This window comes from Lonchura striata, chromosome 15 (assembly GCF_050655825.1).
Source record: "Lonchura striata isolate lonStrDom1 chromosome 15, ASM5065582v1, whole genome shotgun sequence".
In the NCBI taxonomy this organism is placed as follows: Eukaryota; Metazoa; Chordata; class Aves; order Passeriformes; family Estrildidae; genus Lonchura; species Lonchura striata.
Window position 1 is genome coordinate 11278488 of NC_140717.1, and position 22580 is coordinate 11301067.

At 45.3% G+C, this 22580-nt stretch overlaps 1 protein-coding gene across 5 annotated transcripts in view; it reads right to left on the minus strand.

The window, feature by feature from the left end:
- Positions 1-22580, minus strand: part of ULK1 (unc-51 like autophagy activating kinase 1) — a 74685-nt gene that overhangs the window by 22242 nt on the left and 29863 nt on the right. For 4 of the 5 annotated variants that reach the window (XM_085593156.1, XM_021544458.4, XM_085593157.1 and 1 more), the window contains 7 exons: positions 18695-18753; positions 14913-14995; positions 11985-12035; positions 5573-5661; positions 3357-3522; positions 2094-2154; positions 1722-1811 (listed from right to left, as the gene is read on the minus strand). In XM_085593156.1, the coding sequence (XP_085449282.1) occupies positions 1722-1811; positions 2094-2154; positions 3357-3522; positions 5573-5661; positions 11985-12035; positions 14913-14995; positions 18695-18753 (599 nt within the window). The remainder of the gene's footprint in view (positions 1-1721; positions 1812-2093; positions 2155-3356; positions 3523-5572; positions 5662-11984; positions 12036-14912; positions 14996-18694; positions 18754-22580) is intronic. The other variant, XM_085593155.1, reaches the window with a different exon arrangement.

Genomic DNA, 22580 nt, shown 5'->3' on the forward strand with positions numbered 1-22580 from the left:
TGAGCACAGGAAAGAGGGAAAATCCGGACTCCCCTGCACCAGTGGAGCCAAATGCTGAACCAACAGGTCTCGTGCACTTCCCCACCAGGGAAGGGCACTAAAACCCAGTGAGGGCACACCTGGGTGGCACCAGTTCTGAGCACCTTCAGGGGACAGTCCAGAGCATGCTTTATCCTCTGGACTCAGAGTGACTGCTCCAATCCTTCATTACTGATGTCTTACTTCCCATCCTGAACAGCACAGAAATAAGCTTTTCAGTGTTACTTCAAGGCAGACAGAAAAGTGGGAAGTAGCACTAGAGGGTTTGGCCTCTGCTCCACAGAAGCTGCTGGGAAGGAGTAGGAAAGACCAAGAGAATTAAAACATGTTCAGATCAAAGCCTCTGGCATTGACTGGCCACCCTGGGATCCACTAGAAAATGATGAGACCAGTTTGGTGAACAGTGAGAAGTGTGCAGCATTTGTGTCAACTTCCCTGAATTTCTCCTCACTGCTGCCCAAGGCCAAATCCTTTAACAGAGACTGATCTCCAGAATGCAAAGGAATCAGTTAAGGAATAAGTTGTTAAAAAGCTTAGCAGGCCATGGCATAAGAAGCCTCATGCAATTAAACTCCACACTGTGGTACACGCTTGCCAATTAATCTGATCACGTCAGTGAGGCTCTGAGCTATATTATCCTCTGTTAAATTTGTATGCTTTGAGGCTATGTTTTGTCATTTTCTGGGCTCTGTTCATGTGACAAATGTGTTCAACAAACAGCCTGGGACTATATTTTCTTCTTAAAAAAGATTTTAGGGTCATCCATCTCCCAGTGTGAAATCCCCTTAAACCATCCTCCCCTGACAGGTGCCATATTGACAGAACAGAAGATGAAAGCTGTCCTGCTTCCCCAGCAGGCAAGAACAAGATGGGAAGCAACACGAGCAGTTCCCTGCAAACTAAGCACATACCCTAAAGCTTCAGGCCCAGAGTCAAGGGGATCACCTTCCAGAGACCATTAACACCTTCGGAACACAAAAGTGCCAGGCCCCACTGGGCAGCTGGTACTGTTACGTGTGGGCAGCTGTCACCTACAACACTTCTAAAGGCCAAAACTGAGTGTAGAGCAACTGGTTTAGTTGGAATAAAACCCACGACCATGTCTCTTTGCACATGCTCCTCCTACTCCTGCATCCCTCATTAGTAAACAAGGTCCAGTATCAGCATTACTTTCTAGAGACACAGCGCAAGGAGCTTTTCAACAAACCACAAACAACTAAGCAGGCCCTCATCTGTCCTTCAACAATGAGGGGAGATGAGCAACACTCCCCCACACCTGTCCAGTAAATTAGAATTAGAAACAAGAGTCTTTAGCTGGAATTCTCCCCACCTCTGAGGGCTGGACACTGGGGGGATGAGCAGCACATACGTGCCAGCAGAGCACATTTACCTTCTGCTTGAGAACAATCCTTGCCCCCTCAGGGAACAGAGTTAATTCCACCTCTCCTGTGTTCTCTCCTAGCCCCTCCTGAGAGCCAGAAGAGGGAGAGACAGGCTCAGTAGTTGGGACTGATCAGTGCCCAAGGCTGGGGAGTTTCTACTGGGTGTTTCTTGTTACCCATTAATTAAGAGGAGAGATGTGGATCTTGCCCAGCACACTAGAGCAGTAAAATCCCCCCTGGAAGTCAGTGGGAGTTGGATTATTCAGTGTTGCACAGACACCACCAAACAATTTTTCTTACCCGGATGGGCTTGGAGAACTGCTGTATGGGGGTGATGGAGATGGTGTCCTCCCTTGGCTTTCCAAGCCTGCTGAAGTCACCAGGGAACTCCTGAGGAAAACAGAAACTCAGCTGTCAGAGCCTGGGAACCAACCTTCTCTCCCTCCTACAAAGCACAGCAACAGAGCCGTGTCTGCCCAGCAGCTCTGGGGACTGTCATCCTTGCTCCAACGATATGAAACTGAAAATGGTCAGAACCAGGCAGGTGACAGACACCCCTGAAAAAAAGGCTAACTCAGGAACATCTTCCCTCCCATCCACCAGAACCCCACAGTCCCAAGCACACAGCAGGCTCCAGTGGCTGGACAGCTTCAGGTGCCATGCTGGTCTTACCCACTGTACATCAAGCTGTCCTGGATTGGTTTCCCTCCTGCAGCCTCAGCAGCTAAATCACCTGATGAACATGAAAGCACAAAAATAGATTAATTAAAGATAATTTTCTTTAAGTTTTTATACATTCATAGCAACTGAGATTTTGTGTAGAATTTCCTGCTCTTCCGAGCCCTGCTGAGTTGTTCCTGAAGTCAGTGTTTTGCAAACCACATGTGGGCTGAAGCTGAAGTTCATGGTGGATGCTGCTAATCCTTACACCCTGAAGTTGTGGAAAATTTAGGCCAAAAGCAAGTCCTCTTGGAAGGGGGCTTGGCAATCCTGACAATCATTTGAGGCAACAGGTCCATGTCCACTTAGTGCAAGTCACTGGCTGCTGTGTAAAAGTGGTACAAGATACTCAGAGTGCTTTGGAACATCCCTGTCCTCCATGGCAAAAATCCAGGGCAGCCAAATGAGCTGGCAGCTGGATACACAACAAACATCTGAACACTGGGAACATGACCAGCACCAGGCAAGTGTGTACTGGTCCCACCACTTATTCCAGGGAAAACACAAGCTCCTCCTTATCATAAGGACTGCAGAGATCTTCCAGAGATTACCCCTCCAAATTCCTGTTTTAATACAAGTGGTGTAATTGTGAAAGGAGGAATCACAGCATTTATCCCTGAATTCCAACTCAGCAAAGCATCACACACATGGGCAAGGCTGAACAATGTCCTTCTGCTGGTTAAGTAAGGACTTGTGCATGAACTGAGGCCCTGGTTCTACGTACATCTGTATTTTCAAGCAAGTCCTATCAAAGTATAAACACATAAAGGTCATAAAATGAAATTCAGAGCATTAAAAAAAAAAACAACATATTTTAGTTTTTCTTGGGGATTTTTCAGCTTGCTGGCTGAAATCCTGTCTTGGACTGTGATGCTGAGTGAAACTGAAGACAGGATAACAAGGTAAAAGCGTCTGTGGGAGAGACTTTTCCCTGTGAGCCTATTTATCTTCTTTTCCAGTTGGATTTCCAGGTTCAATCTCTTATTGAGGTCCTCAAGTAATCTTTACTCTCAAATCCTGTCTTTAAAGGTAATTACAAAACATCCTATGAAGCTAGCCAGTGAGCCAGATGTCTCTACCAGTTGAAAACAAAACCATTCCTACAATTCAGTTCAAACAGACAAGTTTAATCACTCTTTAAACTCTTCAAGATCTATCCTTAACATCCACATCCCCCTCAGCTCAGAACATCTGTATTTTCAGAAACCACCTTACTTGAGAACTGTGCTGGGACCATGACAAAGTCATCTGTGTCACAGGAGGAATTCTTGCTGCTGCTTCCTGCAGAGTCCTTGGATCCGTGCAGAAACCCGGGAGAATCCTGGGTAGGAGATGCCAGAGCCTTCTCCTGCAGCTGCTGCTGCATCTCTCCAAGGGACTGCTAATTCAAGGAGAAAACAAACACTGCCTTCAGCACAGCTACTTCATCATTCTGCTCCATCCTTTAAACTGAGCTGTACAAGGCTATAAACAACATTTTGCTGATAAACCAGGGCTGATGGTTTGCCAGAAGCAGCTGTTCATTTTGCTGAAAAGGAACAGCCTTTTATGCCCCTGTCAGAACAGTGCATCTTTTGTTACACAAAACATATTTCCAGTGTGTCTGATGCTCTACAGATAAGAAAAATTCACTCAAGGTATTGCATCCTTCTGCTGAGGTTTTCTGGATCAACCACACATTTTCCACCAACTCACTTTACTATGGCTGGGAACACGAGAGGAGCTTTCAGAGATCCTTTTGGTTGTTCTTTAGGGTTACATTTTTTCTGTTTTTTTTTCTTAAACACAGAACCATCTGGTCTCTATTTGTGCTTTTGCAGCACTTGGTAACACAGAGATAAGTGTTCCTGAACTTCCAAGACCACCCTGTTTTGCTGTACTGCTGCTAAGGAGCTAAAGAAAGGCCCAAGAGAGATTAAACTTTCAGCAGATAAACAGCTCGCAGCTGTCAGAGGCAGGACAGTCCCTAAAAAGTCCCATTTTCCTGCTTCCTTCAGCTAAATGATGAACAGCCCCAAAATCCCCTCCCATTGCAGACAGATGGAGGAGGCTGGATGGTTTAAGAAAGCTTTAAGGCAGCTGAACTGCCCATGGAGCAGATCACAGTCTTTATCCTAATGCATTTCCAGGCTGAGAAAGACTTGAAGCAGCTTTCACTTGGGCTTCATTAAGACCTTGCTCACCCTGCAGAAACTCTCCTGCTGCACCAGTGGGGACTCCCTCTCTCTGCACACACAGGACATAGAGGCAGAAGGAATTTTCCAGCTGTCAAAGTTGTCTCTTTTCCACTCAATCTGTGAACTGTGCCCTGCAGACATGGCATTTTCCCCAGACTGAGCCAGCACACCTCCATCAGCAAAACCTCCAAAGGCAGAGCAGGAGAGGTGGAGTAAACCAATAACATGGGACCCCTTCCCAGTCTGGCAGTGATTCTGTACCATCCTTAAGCTTCCAGACCAGGAAAGCTCAGGAGAGTGAGTCTGCTTTTCACACCATCTGCTCATTCCTGGAGTCTTATGGCCAGGAGGGCCTCAGCCAACCACCCTCTACTTCAGGCTGCAGGGAGGAAGCTCTCAGGGACACAGTTATGAAACATTCAGAGGGGAGCAGACCTGTCTTCTCTGTCTAGATCACATCATGAGCATCTACATCAACTTCTGCTCGTGCCCCTCAGTCTTTCCCATGAGATACTCTGGCCCAGGGAAACAGAGAACAGAGCAAAAAACCAGTCATGCCAGGGAAGAAAAAGTCCCATCCTTCTCCCTTCCCTTACCAATCAAACCACCAGCATTCCTGAGTTCAAAGTCAAAGGCAGCTTTCACCAAGAGCCTTCAAAAACAACCCTTCAGTTCAGCGAGCTGGAGGAATGTCACTTCACCGGTCACTTAAATATTCTGCCCTCCAGAAAAATTCTCACCATTTTGGGTGACCAGAGAGAAAACCCATCAGTTCAGATCATCTTTCATGAGACCACTGGACTGTGGCAGGTCTGGTCTGAGCAAATAGTTTTGCAGAATGTCCCTCTGTGGTGCCTGGACATGCTGGTCAGAAGGTGGATGTACTGTCAGGCTGCAGAGACTTTGCTTGAACATACAGAATGTGCAGCCAAGGAAACAGAGCTACACCCTGAATTAACAAATGGTTTGGCTTCCAAGGAGCTTTCCATCTCTGCCAAGACAAGCTGGTGTTGCTCATACCAACTTCTTTCATAATGGCTTCTCATCCAACAGGCAATGGCACACTGAAACATGTCTTGGGGAAAGTAAGCCAACTTTCAGGATCCAAACTCTGAACTGGAGAGAACACTGCTCCAAGCCCAGCCAGAACCACAGTGACTCACACCAGGAGAGCACTAAAGCAGAGACCTCATTTCAAACACACAAGCAGGAAAACCATTAACACAAAGAGTGCAGCCTCTGAGCTGTACTTACAGGAGGTGATGCCAGGTGGGAAGTGGATGAGCTGCTAGAGGAACTACCAGAGCCAGAACTGGGATAAGAAGGCATTGGCACGGAAGCAGCTAAAACCAGCAAAAGACAAAAACCAGAATAAGTGGTTAAACCAAGATCAAGCAATAATAAAAAGTCTTCTTCATCTTTTCCCATCAGATTTATCTCATGCACCATCATGTGTCTCATGTATCATATGTGGTCAATTAAAGGAGAACAAAAGAAAATCAGCATTCTGTTCAATTATGTGATTCACATGCATCCACTCCTCCGTGCACACTCTCACAGGTCTGAGAACTCCTGACCAAGATCAGATGCCCACTCAACCACTGACCTATCCAAGCAGCAAGATAGTTTTTGCTCTAAAGAGCCTCCAAAACATCTTTGCAAATGCAGGGAAAGAGAAACAGAAAAGTGAACAGAGTTGCTCGTGTCTGGGGCAGAAGCCAGGAGCTAGACCATACCCTGACAGATTTTTCCTCATGAGACCTCATGGCTTGGCACACATACATCAAATATTGGGAGATGTGTGCCAAGTTAAACACATGCCTACTCAAAGCCTATGTGTTTGCTGTCCAAACAGCCACTCGGGCATTCCAGGCCATGTGCTCTGAGCAAAAACCCAAAACCCAACAAAAATCCTTAAAGGGTGTTTCCTCTAGGAAATAGTGCATTGCTTCCCATAGCTCAACTTGGTCACTTCAACAAGTTAAACATGTTTTGGTCATTCAGCATCTTTGCGCAGAAATAGTTTTCATGGCACAGGCCATCCCTGTGTCCCTCCCTTTTATGTTTTATTGTTCAGTAGAGGAACTGCCAATTTTATTCGCTTCTTTCTTGCACTGGCCTTTGTAACCCACACAAGGCCTAAAGCTTACACTGAAAGGCCTGGTTAGCACTGACCTTCAGGCAGAAAAGATAATTAAGGCATCAGAGGAGAAAAGAATATTTAACTCCAGTGACTTATGCAAGTGAGGTTCAGTAAATAACAGAAGAGCTCAGCTCAGCCAAGCAGGGAGACAGTCAAAGGTAACAATGGCTCTTCAAAGGACTTTGAAGCAGTTAGTGGTTCAAATTCCCCAGTTCACCTGCACAAGACTGAACAGCACAGAAGAGCCCAAAATCTCCACTTCAAGGCAGCCTGAAGTCAGATTTGACACTGAAACCATTTTGGTATTTGAATGACTTAAGATAGAGATCAGAGACAACGTTTATTTGAGGAGAGGAACACTTTACTGCTCTTCCATTAAGCTGGCAGAGAATTAGCACCTTCTATCAAATTTCTACCTTTATAGTACCTGTGCTAATGACTCCATACCTAATACAAGGGAGATTAATAACACCTAGAAGAGGAATGTTTCTGTCTGAAGTAAAACTACCTCTGTCATTAATCCCATTAGATACTACAAAGTACTTGCTCTATTTGACAGGCTAGAAAAATAAAAGTCCATTTCTCAGCAATTAACTGTTGAAACAGTGCTCTAATGATAAAAGAATGGGAAAATATGCCTTTTAATAAAAGGCTTTAGGCAATCTTTCCATGCAGACTATCAAAGAAGGTTAAAGGATGACTGGACCAGAGTCTTGTATCACAGAGAAAGCAATCACTGAAACACTGAATTCCTCAGTCTGAGAGAGATGTAACAAGATCCAATAACAGGAAAGAGAAGGCAAAGCAGTGTAGACTAAAAATATATATTTTAATGTAAGTAAGTGACCACTGAAACAGTTTAAGCAGGGTCACAGTGATCTCCTCCAGTCTTTGCCAACATTAACAAGTAGGAACCCACAGCAGGATGGCAGCAGGGGGCTAGACACACTTTTTAGCTTCTGCATCTACCCTGCACCAGATTTAGTGCCCTTGGTGGGCTGTGCTGCTGTAAGACACTGCCCTGGCTCCTGTACAGCAGCAGGGATGGAGGTATCCTGAGGATGGGTGTTCTGGGAGGTCAGTCAGGGGCTTGGCATGGAGAGCCATTCTGTCCACATCCAGCACAGCTGCCTTCCCTCTCCATGCTCAGGGAACACACACAGAGCCCTGAGAACTTGTCTGTAAAATGAAGAGCTCTGTCCTGCCTCTATCACACTGCTTTTGATCTCCACAGTCTTCCCACAGAGCCTGCAGAGCAATCCCTAGGACCTTCCTATGGATTTAATACTAAAAAGGAGGGAAAAAAAGGTCTTCCCCTCTTATTTATCCTGCCAGGTGCTACAGAACAATTCACCCATGTATAGACAGCCCTTCCTATTATGGAAGGGTGCTTTTAAAATAAGATAAGTGATTTCTCTACTGTATCCACACATGCCTGATGCAAGACTTGCATCAGCATTCATTTTTCCTGGAATTAGCATTTTTGTTAGTCATTCCAGCCCTCTCACAAGGTCCCCTCCAGCCTATTTTGGTGATTATTGATTTAAACCTGGCTAGAAATGAAACACTTCTATTTTTGACTATTTGCTCCAGATAGCTTTTCATTAATCAGGAGGGAAGACAAGCTGGCAGACTTTGCCATTATCATCTGAAACTCAAACTCAGCTGCATGAAGCACTCCTTTAGATACAGCCTCTATTAACCACTCTTCTTATTTAAATCCCTTTGAACTCCCCAAATTCACACTGTAATGCTGTGAGCTCCAACTCAGAAGGTCCTGACACTACAAACAGACTTTGATGCATGTAGAACCATGAGGTTTGGCTCTGACAAACCCCCTCTGACCTCCACATCCCTGCTGGGGCATTTTTTGGTGTCAACCATGTAGGCCAGGTTGAAAGAAAGACGCCTGCTTCCATCTCTTCCACACACCCAGGCACTCCCAGTTCAAAATTAAAAAGGATGCAAACACTTGGCTCATCATGTTCTTAGTTGAGTCTGAATGTGGGGAATGTTAACATGAATTCTAGGCTCCCACCCAAATCCAGAAATTGCTGGATTGTAATTGTAATGTAAATAAGTCTGTTTTCATAATTGTCCTCTCCAACTTGCTCCAGCAACAGAACAGTCATCCTGCACATTGTGTAACCAATGCCAACTGGTTTCAAAATGGGAGAGCTGGGAGCCATGAAGGCAAGCCTGTGATCCAGCTGTGTGGATCCTGATACTGGATCCTATACTTGTCAAAATAACTTCTGACACATCATCCTAGCAGGGGCTCAGTTGTCTTAAAAAATAGCCAACCCTCAAGTTTTATAGAAAAGCTTTATTAGGAATCTGAGTTATACACTGGAGAGATGCACTTTTCTGATTATCCTGATTCAATTAAAACCGCTCATAAAAAAGTTCTTTAATTGCAATCTCTGACAAGGCAATAAAGTGTGAGTGCAAAATCTGAAAGGACTTGTCCAAATAAGCTGTTTTTTAGAGTTTAAAAGTCTGCAGCATTAAAATCTTTTGTATGCAAAAGTCAGGGGGATGTTTTGCTAGTTTTCATCTGAGTATTTTATGTACAATAAGATTAAAAAGATGGCAAAAGTCAAGCTAAGGCCTGACAGGTATTTCAGACAGTAAAGCACCCATGCACTTCTGAACCGTAAGTGCTCACCTTTCATGCTCTCTAAACTCAGAGTCAAGGAGGCAGCAGCATCTCATTCATTAAAGGCAGGAGCAGAAAAACCTCCAAAATATTCTGCACGGGTACCAATTACAATGTGTTTACTGAGAGAAGACTTGCACAAGCATCTAATTATGCCTTCTCATGTGTTATTACTGTAACACACAGCCCCATACCATATGCTGATCAGACCTGGCTACAGACAGACGACAGTCTGACTAGACAGAGCATTTTAAAACTTTATTAATCAATTTTTACACATCTAAAGTACATGCTTAGTCACAGGTACAAAACCCACAATACAAAATAAATTATAAACAAACAAACAAACAAAAAGTACAGCATCTTAGTTAAGCCCAAGGGCCTTGAACCCAGTCTCCAGGGAGGGAGATGAGAGGAGGGACATGAAAACAACCATCCCTCAAAACAGCAGTTAAGAAGAGGTGCTTGTCAGAAATGTCTTATTGAAAGACTCTTGAAAGAAATGTTGATTTTGCCAAAGCATCTCAAAAAACATGCAAATGTATTTCAACAAGGGGGATCCCCCTGCCTTAGCAGCTTCAAAATTATTCACCTGCAGAATGATCTATATTTGAGGACTCATCAGTTTTCCAGAATTCCAAAGTTCCATTATATTTAAAAAAATCTCAGATGTGAATGACTTAGTGGTAGCTAATGATCAGCTCTCAAGGAGAGCAAGAACAAAGGCACACTGTTCCTTCCTCGCACTCCACTGCAGGCATGAGGGCTCTAATTCAGTCTGAGCACAACCAGCATGGTTCAGGTGCAGCTCTTCTCTTTGATATTTCCTACACCCGTGATGCTGAGCCATATGTTGAGATGAAGATGCACAGCAAGGTTTTGGACTCACCCTAGCTCTGCACACAGACTCAGGGGAGCCATCCCCTGAGAACTGCAGCCTTGCCAAGACACACTTCAGCTACAGCAGTGCAAGGGTCGAGCCCACTGCCATGCTAGACAGCATTTCACAAATCTCATGTGGGTTTTTCGTATCTAGATCACCATAACCCAACCCTTGCTGATACACTGACTCTCCTCTCTCCTATCAGAAATCAAAAAGACCACAAGCAGCCTTTCTCCTCCAGGCTCTTCAGCACATGTCCCAGGGGCTCTGATCCATCACAGGCATTTGGCAGTAGCAGAGACCTCAGAGCAGACTACAAGAACTCCCTCCTCCACTAGCAGACTTCTGTGCACAATAGCTTCAACATCTCCACCAATGGGTTGATATTTCTCCCATGTCTTCAAAACCAGTAGCAGTCTCTCCTGCCTGGAGAGGACTCCAGGCTGTGGATATACGTCCGGAGGCGAGGATCAACAGGGTGACAGAGAGGTCTGGAGTTTGCATAGGCCTTATCAGCCTGTAAAGGTGCTTTTTTTCTTGGTCCTTGACCCCACACCATTAACCTTGGTGCAGCTGGGGGCAAAGGCTGAGCTACAGCCTCCTGCTCATAATGGCACCTCTGATTCCTGCATGGCAGGTGTGCACAAGTTGGAAACCGAGGCCAAGTCAGGAGAACCCTCTCCTGTTTTTCTGGGGTCTTCTGCTCCCCTGGCCAGTGAAGCAGTGGGACAGCTGGAGGCAGGAGATGAGCTGGTGGGCATGCAAGAACATCCTGAGGGGGAGATCTTCTGCCCACAGGGGGATCAGACTCCAAAGGTTTTTCCCCACACAGCTGCAGGACAGCAGGTGCCAGGAGCTGGGCTGGCTTAGGAGCAGCCCTGTAGGGCCAGGGTCCTTTCCTGCCCTGTGTTCCAGGGCTGGCCCCACATCCTGCTGGCACAGGTGGGTTCAGGGCCCTGGCTGCTTTGAAAGCTCCCCTAAACCAGAAGCGTCTTTTCTTGCCCGCAGGACGATCACCTGAGTGCACAGGTAAAATCTCATCAGGGACAGCTCAGAAGTCCTGCTCTGGCAGCAGGAAAGCAAGAGAGTGATGTGGATATCAGACAAGGTGTGTCTACGCATAGCACACACCCAAGAGAGAAATTGAGTTTGTGCTGGACGTGTTTCCTCCAAGATTTTGCACTGGACAGCCCAAATTAGTTACTGATGAAGATTCTTGGTGCTGTATTTACTCAGGAGATTAAATGTCCTGGAGAATCCCTCCAGAGAAGACAACCATACACAATTCCACTAACCCAAGTCTCCTGGCCAGAGAACTATGATGCCCCATGCACTAGAAACAACTCTGAATTGTTTTCCACTGAAAACAAACCTCTGAACCATAATACACGTGGCTGCAACTTTTCCAAAGTTTTGACTCAAAAGGAGGAAGAGAGAACTTGCAATAGAAATCTGTCTTTGTTTTGGCCAGCTCCCACAGAGTAATAAATGTAACCTTTCTAAAACAAGATATATCAAGAAAATCGATGTAAATGATGAAACAAGATTTGGTAGCCACAAAATCTGGCTGTTGCACAGCCAACCTGGCAAGCAGGGCCAGGAGTGCCAGTTTGCACCATTCACTAGCCTGAATGGTCCTACAGGAAGAGGATGAAAAGCAAGACCATGATGCCCAATCCTGTGTACCTACAAGAATCCCACTGGCCAAGCACTTCACACAAAGCAGCTGAATACATTTCACAACTATATTTGCTTCTACTTTAGGCTTTTAAATATCCCCCAATCACCCCTTTGAAGATAACTCAGTAAAATTAAATACATTTTGATGGCAAAATCTGGACATGACACAGTAAGAAACACTGAATCCCTGCCTAAATAACTAAGGAAACATAAAGCAGTATTTTTCTTTCCTTTTGAACTAACAGCAAAGGAAGTCAGGCCATGGTTCAGAAAGAGTTGTAATCAAAAACGCAATACTTACATTTTTTCATAGAGGCACTTGCATCCAAGAATGGGTGATGGAAAAATTCATCTGAAAAAAATCAAGAACAATAACTCAGTGAAAGAAAATGCCTGTAAGAAGTTTACAAAGCAGATAAAACACAGGAAGTTACTGTGTTATACAGTGATTTTTCCATGCAACAATGGAAGCTGACTGACTCTGGTTGCATATAGAAGTGGTCAAGACTACAGGCTGGAGACCCGATGCAGGAACTGCTCATAATAAAAGGATGGGAAATTAACTGGATCCCTGGCTGATCAGGATGGTGAATCACCCTAAATGTAGGGATCCAGGGCAGCTATATTTATCACACTGCACTGCCACTCACTCCACAGAACAGGAATGATGGACAAAAACTTCCACTAAGTGCTCTTCCATGACACACAGGCTCAAATCCATCACGCACTGAGGGCAGAAATGCATTTTAATGGGCCACCCCAGAACCACAGCGCAGAACTCCCTCCCTTTCATTGCTGCTTCCTCCCCTCACTATGGGAATTCATTCTACAGATCCAGGCCAAGAAAAGCTTCTGTTCTGGCTTGCTGAACACTCTCTGTGTGTTTGCCTGTCCTCACAAGTAGCCACTTCTCCCAGCTCCTTCATCTCTGATTCACTGCAGCTCTGTGCCAGAGCCCTCTCCTATCACAATCAGCAACTCAGTCTTTTGGGAGTGTCAGCCATGGATCAACGCTGATTACTGAGCTTCAGCTTCTTTCCCAGAATGGATTTCCTGTTGCAACACCCAAGGTCTACAAACTTCTTCTGTAAACAGCTCCTCTTTGGTGACTGAGCTTTCCAGAACAGTCATTGGGTTTTTTGTTTATCTGCTTTTTAATCTTCAACAATCTCTGTCCCCCCAGCCTCTCCTTGCTACTGCTGTGCCAGGGTCCTGCAGCCACAGTGCAGTGGTCTGGAGCTTAGCCCAAGACAAGGAATGGAAATCTTTGGCAGGGAAAGCTGGCATCTCACAGATTAGATCTGTTGTGGATGGAGAACATCCCCATCCTGTGGGAGCTGCTCAGCTGCTGGGGTTTCCTGTTTCTTTTTCAGCCTGCTGCACTAGAGGAGGGTACCATCCCTCAGCCAAGTTGACTCAACTGAGGGGGTGTGGAAATTATGTTTTCTTTCAGTTTTCCCCCCTCCTTGCTCCAAACTGCTTATTAGCTGTGCTTGCAAAGCAAAATTCAAACAACCCAGCTTCTAATCATCAGCAGGAAACTTGCAACTTGAAACCCTCCTGGTTTTCCTTTAGATAATCTTGAGATTGCAGAGAGCATCAGTTCCTGGCAGAACAGCAGCTGGGACACACAACAAGTATATGAAGTTTCAAGCTGATGAGTTGCTGTTGTGTGACTCACTTGAGCTCTTGGGAAGTCCTGTGGAGGTCACTGTGACCTCTCCAGGCAGAGGGTCTCAGGGAACAAGGAACAGCAGGAAACCCTCTCCTCTGGGGACATACCAATTTATTGATAAAAATGTGATTAAGGACAGGAAAAATCTCAATACTGCAAGATGTGCTGTAACTGCTGTCCAGAGTGATATCAAAAGCTACTAGCTCAAAATTCCAAGTGTTAGACACAGACCCATGCACTCTACTCAGTACCAAGAGGTACAAAACCAGCTTATACGGGCTAAAAAGGTTTGCCAGACAATTTCTGACAGCAGGGAACCAAGAACCTTAAAGACACCTTCTTTTGAAATGCACAGCAGCATGAGAGAAGAGGTGGAGATCCACAGGCCAGATAAAATCTGTAGGGAATAACCCTGCCAGGTGATTCTATCAGGAATCTGTCATGAGCTTCAACAACTCGCTTTTCAAAAAGCTCATTCTCTCACTTCTACACTCCAGTAACCAGTCCTTGGCATTCATCACTGGGTAACTATGATCAACCTCAGGTAATCCACAGTTGCTTATCAAGCTGACCATACCCAGAAAGGCTTTCCTGGTATCTCTAATCCAAAAGAATAACAGAGGGTGCAAAACAATTCATCACGTAGTATGTGCTGCCCATGGGGGAAACAAACCTTCCTGAGCAGATAAACAAACAAAAACCCAACAGAAAACCAAACCTCAAACCCCAGAAATATCAACCTCTTTTACCCAAGTCTGACTAAAAAGCAGCATCCTGAGCACACACAGGATGTATTTGCTTTTAGATGACCTGGTCCTTTCAGTGATTCAAGGAAAGGCTCCACCTCTGTCTAGTTTCCTCTAGGGCATCGCTTTTCTAGAAGGTTCTTCAGACCTTTGAGCTCAGCTAAAACACATCTGGAAGATGCTGCCAAGTCAGAATCACTGGGCTCACAATCACTGATCTCAGTTTGGAAGGAATTAAGACAAAAGAGGGAATCTTCATGTCAGCCATGTCAGGAGACTGAGATAAAGGCTTGGAGAGCTTAAGGCCTGAGAAGGACCAAGGCTTCCTTCCCCACAAACTGAAGGAGAGAAGAGTCTGCAAGCAGAAGCATCTCCTGGCTCAGATTATCACAGCAAACCCTGAGAAACAGAGGCTAGTGACTGCATTGTTCAGTAAATGAGTGCAGCTTGCAGCTCTGGGAAGAAACTGTGACAGAAAAGCACATATACACAAGACACATTTTATCTAGTAGCACATTTAACCACAGCTCAGAGAGATTATAAAAGCAGAGGCCAGGACAGGGAATGCAAGTAATAAACATATGCTGAAAGTGTGCCAAGTCTCCTTGGTTTACAAAATTGTACTGGAATCAGCACTGATCTTACCAGCACATAAACTAAAATCCCCAAGATTATACAACCCTCCAGGCACAAGTAAAATCCAGGTGTGTGGATGCTTCTCCTAGCACCAGCCAAAAGCAGAGAGGCTTGTGCAGTGCCAAAAGACACAGGGACAGGCAGCAGAACTCAAACTGGAAGGAGGCCTTACCAAAATCCATGCGGTCCTTATGGTTACGCTGCAGGAGGCCCAGCAGGAGCTGCCTCAGGTGGCTTGATGTCTCCCTGGGGATGCTAGGATTGGAAACAAAGCAAAATAAGAGACTTGTGGTCTACTTAAACTGCTTTTACATATTCAGGAAGGCAACTGGCAAATGCAAACTCACTCCATGCCTGCTGGGCCAGGAACACCAGGAGCTCACTGGAGGGAGGCTGATCAGAAATGTCTTTATTTTGAGTCTCTGGCTTTCACTCCCTACTGCCATTGGTCAGGCTACACCTATTTTTGCTTCAGCGGCCTCTCCCATGAGCACCTGCAGATCCTTCCCTAAACAAGTGTCATCCCCTGGGGCTCAGCTAAGCCCATTCCACTTGCAGTATTTCACACATAATAAATAAAATCACTCCTACTTGCTCTAATGGGAATAAGATCACTAGAACAAAGCAACTTCCAAGGGGAAGCTTCCAATTAAGACACTAGTGGTGAAATGTATCACCAATTACTATCATTTTATTAAGGCACTTATTTTTCAGTGCAGCTTATGTAAGACTAACAAGTAACCTTTTTCTATTTGCTTCCTTGACATACAGCATAGATTAATCAAAGGCCACTAAGATGTGAGCAACTGCCACCTAAGCAAGCTAAAATTTGTGCAGTTATTACCTCACTTTTCAGCATAGTTAGGAAGAAAATATTCTTTTCAACAGCCTTTGAAGCACAAAAGAGCTGGTAAAGCACTGTGCTCTCCCTCATCCCACAAGCAGATGGAGGAGAGGCCAGGGCAGCTCTTCATAACCCCCGTAGATTGAAAAATGCAGGGAATAAATGAATGGATTAAGGCAAGGAAAGCAGAGTTCAGCTCTTGCATAAGTGGATTCAGCTCTGTTGACTTCCCTCCACCCCCAGAAGTGCTGCTGGGGGCTTTGGGTGGGGCAGAGCTCTCCTAGAGAAGCGTGGGTGGCTGCAGCTCCCCTCAGTATTAATTCTGTTTATCATGGCTCTTCCCAGCATGGCCCCCACACTCTGCCAGGCTTTCCCCTCTCCCCATGCTGGGTCAGCTGAGGTAATGACATGTGTGCCCAGCACAGTAATTTTAGCTCTCAGTGGCTCTGGCATCAGTCACTGCCCTGAGGCCAAGTCTGACCAATGCTGGGAGGAAAAAACCCTTCCTTTATCATCTCCACCAACACACCCTACCACAGACAGGGGTAAAACAGAAGCTAGCTCAAAAACAGTGAGGGGGAAAAAACAGTGCTAGCTAGCACCAGACTCCTGTTCAGAGAAACAGGAGATGGAAGGCAAGGTACATGTTTACACATTTCAGTACCACGCAGTTATTTCTCTGTGAAGCCCTGGGTCTTCCTGGGGCAGGAATTGAACCCAGTGATGCCAAGATCAGAGAATGATGACAAGTATCCCTCATCCTTGTGTGTAATGGAGGAGATGGTTTTCCATCCCTATTGTTAGAATGGTTTTGTGCACCTTCTCAGGTTGACACAGGAGGAGCCCACCAGGACTCTGGAAGGGATGCAGATGGTCTCAGACTAAAATTGAGCCTCCCACCAAAGGAGGAATCCCTTGGAAGCACACTGTGTAATGGAATAACCCAAACATACCACAGCAAGCAGCCTCCTGAAAAATGCATTAGTGCTGGAGTCCTGCAGCCCTGCAGTGTTATCATCATTAATTTATCTGTGACACATAAAGCTCTCATTCAAAATGAGTCCATTTCCCAGCTATGACTTTAACCTTGGTTTTAAAGCAAATAAACAGGCACATCAACTCATGGACTTCAGATGGCAGGAGACAGGTGAAGAGGGTGCAGATTAACAGCCTGTGTCTCCTCTTACCTCCCATGTCCAAAGCATCAAGCTCTGCTACCCTTCAGTATTATTTTCTAGGACCATCTTTTTAAACATAAGCAACAAATCTGCCTCCTTGCCCCCATGACCTGGATGTACTTTGCTATGCAAACCAGCACAATGAATGTTAATGATTTAGATTAGCACTATGAAAATTGTGAAGTCTTCGGGCTTCTGCTGCCACGGGCTCCCAGAATGCTCAGAACAGCATCTCCTCACCTGCCAGCAGCAGCAGTGCAGCCAGGGACTGCTTCCCCACGCCATTCCCAAGCCAAAACACTTTCCCTGGCCATGGAAAGGAAGTGTGTGCCAGCCTGCATAGTCCCAAGGAAAATGAAACCAAATCCTGTCACTGCTGCAGTCTGAGAAGGAGGTCTCTGGAGTAGTTTTGTGTTTCATCCTGTGCTGGCAGGGCACTCAAGGAGTTTATTCATGTTTACTCGGGAATAGCACAGATTGCCCATGCTAAAGAGAGAAACCGACTTTGGAAAGAGGTAATTGCCATTTACACAACGGCCAGCTCAGATCTGACTTCCACAGTGAGAAAAACAATCAGCTTGGATCTGAATTTTGGAAGAATTCGGTAGATCAAAATTGCAAATAAGTGAAAATGGCAAATGCAGACTGAAGGACTCAAAGGACTAATCCCTACAAGAACAGACATGCTCTCCTCTTACAGCTGAGTTCAATTTCTGCCCTTCCCTGCACCATGTGCCAAATAACAGCAGGGCACTGGGATTGACACGAGAAAACTCAGTTTTATGGATTAATTTCTCATTTAGTAAGAGGAGGTACCTCAAAGGTGAGCAGCCATGTTTTGGGCTGTGTAGGAAAAACAGAAGCTCTACTTTCTGCTCACAAAGACAGGCTTCAACTATGCAGTCACATTTTTGCTTTAAATTGTTTCTTTTCAGGTGTTTTACTCCATCAGGCCCTCTGGTTCAGTCCAGGTGCCCCAGAGGTAATCCTGGTAGAAATCTGTGCCTTCTCCCCAAATCAAAAAAGGAAGTAATTAAAGGGAAATTAACTGCATATCACAAGTCATTGATAAGAGCTCCAGCTTCTTGACAGTTCCTTACAGTTATCTCTTGGAGCTGTCTGAACTGATAAGGGAAAAGAAAAATCCATATACAGCAACCCAGTGAACTTCCTGCATATATAGAACTTCCTCTGCCAACTGGGAGCTAGCTTTCTGGTTAAAAAAGGCCATCTAGATTTTAGATATATAATCTGTAACTTCAGTCCTGTCTTTGTACCAGTTTGAAGTTTTCAGAGCCATCATGAGCTCCTGCTTTCAGAGCTCAGAAATGAAACAGTAAGAGCACAGCAACAAAACCAAAATACCCTGACAAATCACAGCACTGAGCAGAGGTAACATACACCCCTTTGGGATGAGGGCAAGTTCTCTTCCCCCTGGAAACAGCAGCAGTGTCCATTTCCAGGGAGGTTATAGTATTTCCCCCAGAGCAGGATGGACACAAGCAGTTGCTGCCCTGACACGTGAGAAATGGGAATGTGATCTGCAGTCAGGTAGGGCAGGTTACAGCAGAGGCTGCAGCCTGGCTGCTCGCACGATCCCAGAATTGCCTTCAGCTCCTCCCAAAGCTCTCAGCCTCAGGGATGCCATGTGTGGAACAGGACCTCTAGCTGGCTCTTGGAATCACCAACAACACTGAATTTTTGCAACGTAGGAGAACAGTGTCTGCAGAGAGACAGAACACCCCAGCCCTGGCTATCTGCTAACGTCGGACTTTCCCTGGGACACATCACTGCTGGCTTCAGGAATGGGGAAAGGCAGGAGGCCAAATATTTTAGTCACCTCCCCAAGTGACAAGCCAGGAGCATGCAAGGACAGGTGTAAACACAGAGTAAACAAGTGCCTACAAACATTGACATTGGAAAAATTCTTACTTGGGCATCAGCATCTTGTTTTTCTCATAGAAGAGGCGGAGATCCTGTGGGCTGCTGGCCTGTAGGGGAGAAAGAAATCAGCACATGAAGCAGTTGACAATGAAGGAAAGAGATTAGCATTTCTATTTTACTGTAGCTCTGAAGAGCAGAGGCACTTTTTAATTGTGGACCAGCACAGACAATGCAGCTTGCTTTAGACTGAAAAAGTAGCCCTGTCCTGCAGTGAAAATACAATATTTCAACCTGCTGCCCTTTTGTCCCTGACCTGGTTCTGTCCTGCTCTGCCCTTCTACAGGCTGAGCTTCACTGCAGTGGGATCTGATGCTCAGGTTTGGGCTGGCCTGATCGCCTCACCCAGAAGACTAAATAATTGCATACGTGAGGAGTCCCAAATGATGCATGGCAGATCCTGCTGAGAACATGGATTAATGCTGCAGGGCATTTAGAAAAGGGGCAGAGAACCTGTTGATGGGCAAGGGATCTGTGAAGAGGCTAGGAACATGGAGAAACAGCAACTGAATTAGGATTTTCTACTTTAGTTCCAGGAAGCCAGAAGGTCACCAGCCATAGCTCCTATTTTATTTGTGCAGTAATAAACACAACTGTGGGGGATATTGATGACAATATTCCAAATTCTGAAAGATGGGATTAAAAAAAAAGGTGGGGGCTAGGAACAAGAGGTTTACAGCTGAGGTTAAAAATAACATCACCAGTAGACAAGCACAGACACATAAAAATCCCCTAATATAAATTCACCACTTGTTTTTATGCAATGAATAATACAGGCCAGTAAATTAACCCTAGTGTCTCAAGCTTTTCTGCTTAAGCAAAGTTGCTTTATTAAAGGCAGAGCAGGCTGGCTGGCACGACACAGACATGAAGGCACATAAACTGGGCAGGAAGATCAGAGGGATTCATCTGCAATCAATTATTAGTGCAGCAGAGTGTGCAGGAAAGTGTGAATGAAGAGGCAGCAGGCACCTTCTCCTGATGTTCAGGGCAGGCTCAAAAACCCCCTGAGCCTTGCACCTACTTCTCTTTCTAAATTAGAAGCATTTAAGGTCAATTAAGATGCTTAAAATGGCAAATCAGACAGGCCAATCTGCAGATGGCCATCAAAATACCACTACTACTGTATGGCTGGAAAAGCAGCCACATAAGATGCTGTTTCAACATCACCTAACTCCCTCTGGCTAAAGATGAAAATTAAGGATAACTGAGAGCTCAGTAAAAAAACCTCAAAAGAAAGCAAGGGTGGTCTCAAAAGCTGATAGTATCAACACACTTGTGTAGTATTCATCAGGACAGTGTTTTTTACACAGCCTTATGAACAGAAGCTACACCAAAAGAACATGAAAATTAAAGCAGAGCACCTTGTTAGACAGATGTCAAACTGCATCATAATTTCCAACTGCTGCCACTCAATTTGATTCAGGAAAATTCCATTTTACACCTTCCCCTGGCAGATCTTGGAATGTAATTAGATTAATAATTGGCAAACTTCAGGGAGGCAAGCATACACACTGCACCAAACAGCCTGGCCACATTGCCCAGAGTGATGACAAATATTCCTGACAGACAAAGTAAAAGGAGGGGCAGAACTGCAGCCCAGGGAGGGAAGGGCTCATTCACTTCAGAGAGATACAAGCCTTGGCTGTTTGCTCTGGTCATTTCCTGTTGCAACAGCTCAATTGTTTCACAAATACAATGAAGCTCTGATCTACTTCAAACACTGTTTTGTTGAAATTTTCCTGGCAATAAAGAGAGAGTATATTCAAAGCAGCACATATAGGAAGACCAGTTCATTAGAGAAGGTTTCTAAGCACTGGCTTGGATAGAAACAAAGTTCTCAATGAAGTTTTCCTCCTCTTTGTACAAATTCAAGCGATGTCCCTGTAGGGATGCTGTTCCTCCACATTCTGCTGTCCCAGTACCATTCCCACTTGCTCTGCAAGGACCATGCCAGGCTCCTCCCCACCCAGACCACACTACCTCACTTGGGCTGTCCCTGAGCCTGTGATTCAAGGCTGGTCCCCGGTGCAGATTCCAGGGGAAGAGAATCATTCCAATGAGTGCCCAGCACAGGCAGCCATGGATCACTATTCATTTGGTAAAACCAACTGCAGCTTCGTGTAATTTCATTATTAATTGACTGAGTCACACAGTTCTGCTCCCAGTAACCTGTCCATTGCTCTCTTGCTGTCATACAATTCATAAAACACTAGGACCCTCAGCCACTTTGCTCACCTCTCCTTTCAATAAACAGTGCTTCTCTAAGAATCATGGAAAAAAAAAAACAACAACTCAAGTTTGTAATACAGTAAAAATGTCACTTGAATTCCCTCGTCTAGAAAGCTGAAACTTAAATTGAAATCTGCTTTCCAAGCAGATACACCCTGCCCAAGATAAAAACACCAGAGGCAAGAAACAATCACACTATTCAAGGTACACAGAGCCAACTTCTACCTGTGGGACAGCACCCATCTATCAGAACCAGGGATGCAGAACAGCTCAGCTTTCCCTCAGGCCAGGAGGGCATACCAGCAGGTCAGTTCACACCCTCAGTCCCTCTCTCATGCCACTAGGAGCAGCTGCATTTTGGTTTTGTCTACCCTTTCTATATATAGAGGCAATTGGGCAAATTCAATCCTGCCAGTCTGTTACTTTGTCCTGAGCAGCAGTGGAAATATGTTGGGCCAACAAAGGCATTCAGCAGAACCCTGCCAAATGCCCTTCAGTGCTGGCTGCCTGGCAGTGAATTGCATGTGAAAAGCAGGCAGGGTGGTGCTTCCAAAAGCACTCAGCAGTGGATTTGTCATGCTTGAGCCACGGCTGGATGCAAAAGCCCAACATTCAGACAGAAGAGGGCCAGAGACTTTCACACCTTCCCTGAAGAGCCCTGTCTATTCAACACTCCATAACAGGTGTATGGTATTGCCCTGCTCTTGAATCCTTTCCTTGGGGATCTAGAGGTGAATAAAGGGGAAAAGAAAAATATAAGTAAGTAATGTTGTTTCTAGCTCAGCAGCTCTAGGGAAAAGCTTGAAAACCTACTGGAAATACTTGCTGATATTTTAAGATTCCCAGACCTAAGGGGCTGGCATTCAGAGGACTTGAAAGTGCAAGGACCAGAAACAAGCAAACAAAAAACCCACACCCTGAACCTTTTTCTTTAGCAATCCATGGATCTCTTTACTGCTAACAGAGCACGGTAAGACCCACAAACACTGCTCCAAAAGCCAGTGTTCCACTGACTACAGCAACAAGTCAATCACTGCACCCAGTCTCAGCAGAATTACCCACCAGTTCCAGGAATTCCTGTCCCCATGGACACAGAGCACTCCAAAGGAACAGAGCTGGGAACAGAAGAGCAAGCTGCCTAACAAATATACCAGGGATTCAAATTCTTGGCATAAAACCCAGCCTTTCCTGGTGTTCCTCAAGGCCATTTCACAACATAGCAGTTGCTGCAAGTGATACATAATCCCAGTACTTATGCAGACAGAATTACCTCAGAATTAAAGCAGTGAACTTGGTACATCAGACTTAGAAATTAATTTTTCACCTAACAACTATCTTGAATGAGAACATAAACAGGCAGGTTAACTCTTTCAGAGCTGCCAGACCAGGCAGAAAAACTTGCACTAATTCTCTTGTCACATCCCTGCTCTTTGGCTCACTCTCCCCCAGACACAGGGCACCATGTCCTTAGAAAGCTCAAGATTCCTGCAAAGGCTCAGACAGCAGACAACCAGGTTTGTGGTGTTTAGCAGGATCTGATGTCCCACTGCCACAGCCAGAGCCAGCTCTGACACAACCTGCACGTGCTCAGTGGGGTGTCTGCTTACCAAGATTTAAAAAGGGTCACACAACAGAAGCCACCAGA